Below are 2,429 nucleotides of genomic sequence, written 5' to 3'. Positions count from 1 at the left end.
GTGATAAGACAGTGCACCTCTTCACAGTCTCGTAAAACCTGCAAGATCCAGTGTTGTTTGTTCGTCTTGATTTGCCTTGTTTTTCTTGAGGTTGGATCCCTGCACCACATCACAGTTATATGGCACCTGGTATGGATGGGAATGCGTCACCTCTGCCTCTGCCTCTCCCACTGACAAACAATCGTGAGCCAGAATGGAACGCTTAATCTCCCAGTCCACCAATAACACACCACGGAGCCACCGATTGTTGTGGTAGGAATACTTCAGAGGTACTGCTTCGATTCTTTATTCGGGTTTCATAAATAAAATAAATATACTCTTAGGCTGGCAAAGCATGGCGGGGTTCGAAGCGGTGCAGGATCAGGCGAGGGACGCGGCGGGATATCTTGTTAGAGTCTAGCCGTACACGGGCCTTGGGGGAGAGTAGCGGCGGGGGCCCTCCCTGGACTCGAAGGACTCGAAGGACTCGAAGGACTCGAAGGAATCAGGGTAGCGCGCTTCGCCCTCGTAGCTGACCTGGGCCACGTAGCCAGAGTCTCCCTCCACGAAGTAGGACACCTTCTGCAGGCGGCCGTCGGGGAGCTGCACGTAGTAGGAGCCCTTGGTGCTGTCGCCGTCGCGGGACTCCTGGTGGCCGAAGTCGTTACCGGAGGAGTCGTCCCTCACGGCCCAGTTGAAGTCGTACTTGGCCTCAGAGGACTCGAAGGACCCGGACTCGAAAGATCCAGAGAAGCCCTGAAGGGCATTAGGGTCAGCAAGGGGATGGGTGTGGCAACAGGTGGGTGAAGGGAACAGGTGGATGGGGAGGAGCCTTCTCTTTTACTATAGTGGGGTCTGTTACTTTAGTGAATATGAACATAAACAGACAAAGGGCCAATAGGTTTGTTGCTGTTCGTTCTTCCCTTGTACAACTAACTTCCCATCCTGTCTGGAGCACTCTTTTTTCAATGTGAGGGGCAATGGCCTCAAGCAAGAAAAGTTATAAAGAGAGAGATATAAAAAAATAAAAAGAAGATGCCAGTCTCGACAGGATGCCGTAAAAAGAATTGGATCATACAAAATTTGAGACCTGGCGTGCCATTCCCCAAGGTACTATTACTTACCCCGTAGGGTCTCCTGGAAGCCTGGGCAGCAGCGGCCACCACCAGCACGAGGCACAGGACCTGGAGGAAAAAAGTTAGATTAGATCTTTTTTGTCTGCCTCTCTCTCTCTCTCTCTCTCTCTCTCTCTCTCTCTCTCTCTCTGTTTCTAATCTTTCTGTCTGTCTATGGAACGAATTTGTGCTAATTTATTCAATATCTTTCTATCTGCCTTTGCTTATCTGTCTCTGCTTCCCTGTTGTCTTGTCTAACTCTTCTACCTTTCCCTTCATTTACAAAAAAACGTTATCATTAACCTCAATAACTCCTCACTAATTAGGTAAAAGCAGCATTCCGACATCCCACGCGGTGCAGCCAATCAGATTAATACATCACCATCACTGATAATGAAAGTAGTGGTGAACAAAAAAGAAAGGAAAACATTGCAGTCTTTTCGTTTATAGTCACCCTGAATCCTGAACATGAAAGGCAAGTTCTCATTAGTATAACTTCTGTGATGACATCCACATTCCTCTTTCGCCCCACAGCGATTTGCAGCTCCATTGTTCCGGCGAGTGAAGAGAACCAGCCAGTCAATCGATCAACTGAACCAATTAGTCAGTCATTGTTACTTTGCTGCTCATTCCATCAATCAAACAGTCTATATTCCTGCAATCAATCAATCATTCATTCATTGTCTTTTCATTCGTTTAATCAGCCAAGCAATTTTCTTTACTGAATCAACTTAATCAGACAAAACTAATGAATCAACTTCTTCTCCCATGGACTAATCATCTTTCACACTGCCATCAATCATTCACTTATTTACCTCCAAGCCATAAAACCCACTATGACAACTTTTCATTCTGGCTTTTCCACCTCCACCCTTCATGTTATTCCCCACCACTCACCACCACCTCCCTCTGCCTCGCCACCGTCAATCATTCACTTATTCACCTCCAAGCTATAAAACCCACCATGACACCTTTCCCTAGCTTTCCCATTCACGTTACTCCCACCTCTTGCCACCACCTCCCTCTGCCTCACTAAGCCCAAGACTCACAAGAGAACTCGTTACCTTTGCGTTCATGTTGAGCTTAGTCGAGGAAGGTTCGAACTGACATCCCGGTGGCGTCTTTCCTTCTTTATACCAGCACCTCATGACGTCACGGGGCAAGGCACGACGGGGCAAAGGGGGCAGGGGGAGGTTATTGCAACAAAACCACCAGCAGGCAGTCAGGAGTGAGCTGGGAGTGAGTGGTGAGGGGCTATCCAAAAGAGAAATTCCCACTCACTCAATCCTTCCGCCACTTCCCTTTCATGTCCTGTTTTTTGCTCTCTATCCATCG

At 47.9% G+C, this 2,429-nt stretch overlaps 1 protein-coding gene across 1 annotated transcript; it reads right to left on the bottom strand.

Moving 5' to 3' along the window:
* Positions 1–270: 270 nt before the first annotated feature.
* On the bottom strand, positions 271–2,232 carry LOC123501290 (pro-resilin-like). The gene is made up of 3 exons (XM_045250047.1): positions 2,159–2,232; positions 1,104–1,163; positions 271–735 (listed from the first exon to the last, which is right to left on the bottom strand). The coding sequence occupies exons 1-3, from the start codon at positions 2,168–2,170 to the stop codon at positions 397–399; spliced, it is 411 nt and encodes a 136-aa protein (XP_045105982.1). The 5' UTR covers positions 2,171–2,232; the 3' UTR covers positions 271–396.
* Between the last annotated feature and the right edge of the window lie 197 nt (positions 2,233–2,429).

Source organism: Portunus trituberculatus, chromosome 9, assembly GCF_017591435.1.
Source record: "Portunus trituberculatus isolate SZX2019 chromosome 9, ASM1759143v1, whole genome shotgun sequence".
NCBI classification, from domain to species: Eukaryota; Metazoa; Arthropoda; class Malacostraca; order Decapoda; family Portunidae; genus Portunus; species Portunus trituberculatus.
This window is presented reverse-complemented; position numbering and strand designations above follow the sequence as displayed.

What these genes read in the sequence shown, in the direction of transcription:
- LOC123501290 (XM_045250047.1), bottom strand. An exon ending in CTTCCAGGAGACCCTACGGG is followed by an intron (nt 736 to 1,103) that starts GTAAGTAATAGT and finishes AATGCCCTTCAG; the next exon opens with GGCTTCTCTGGATCTTTCGA.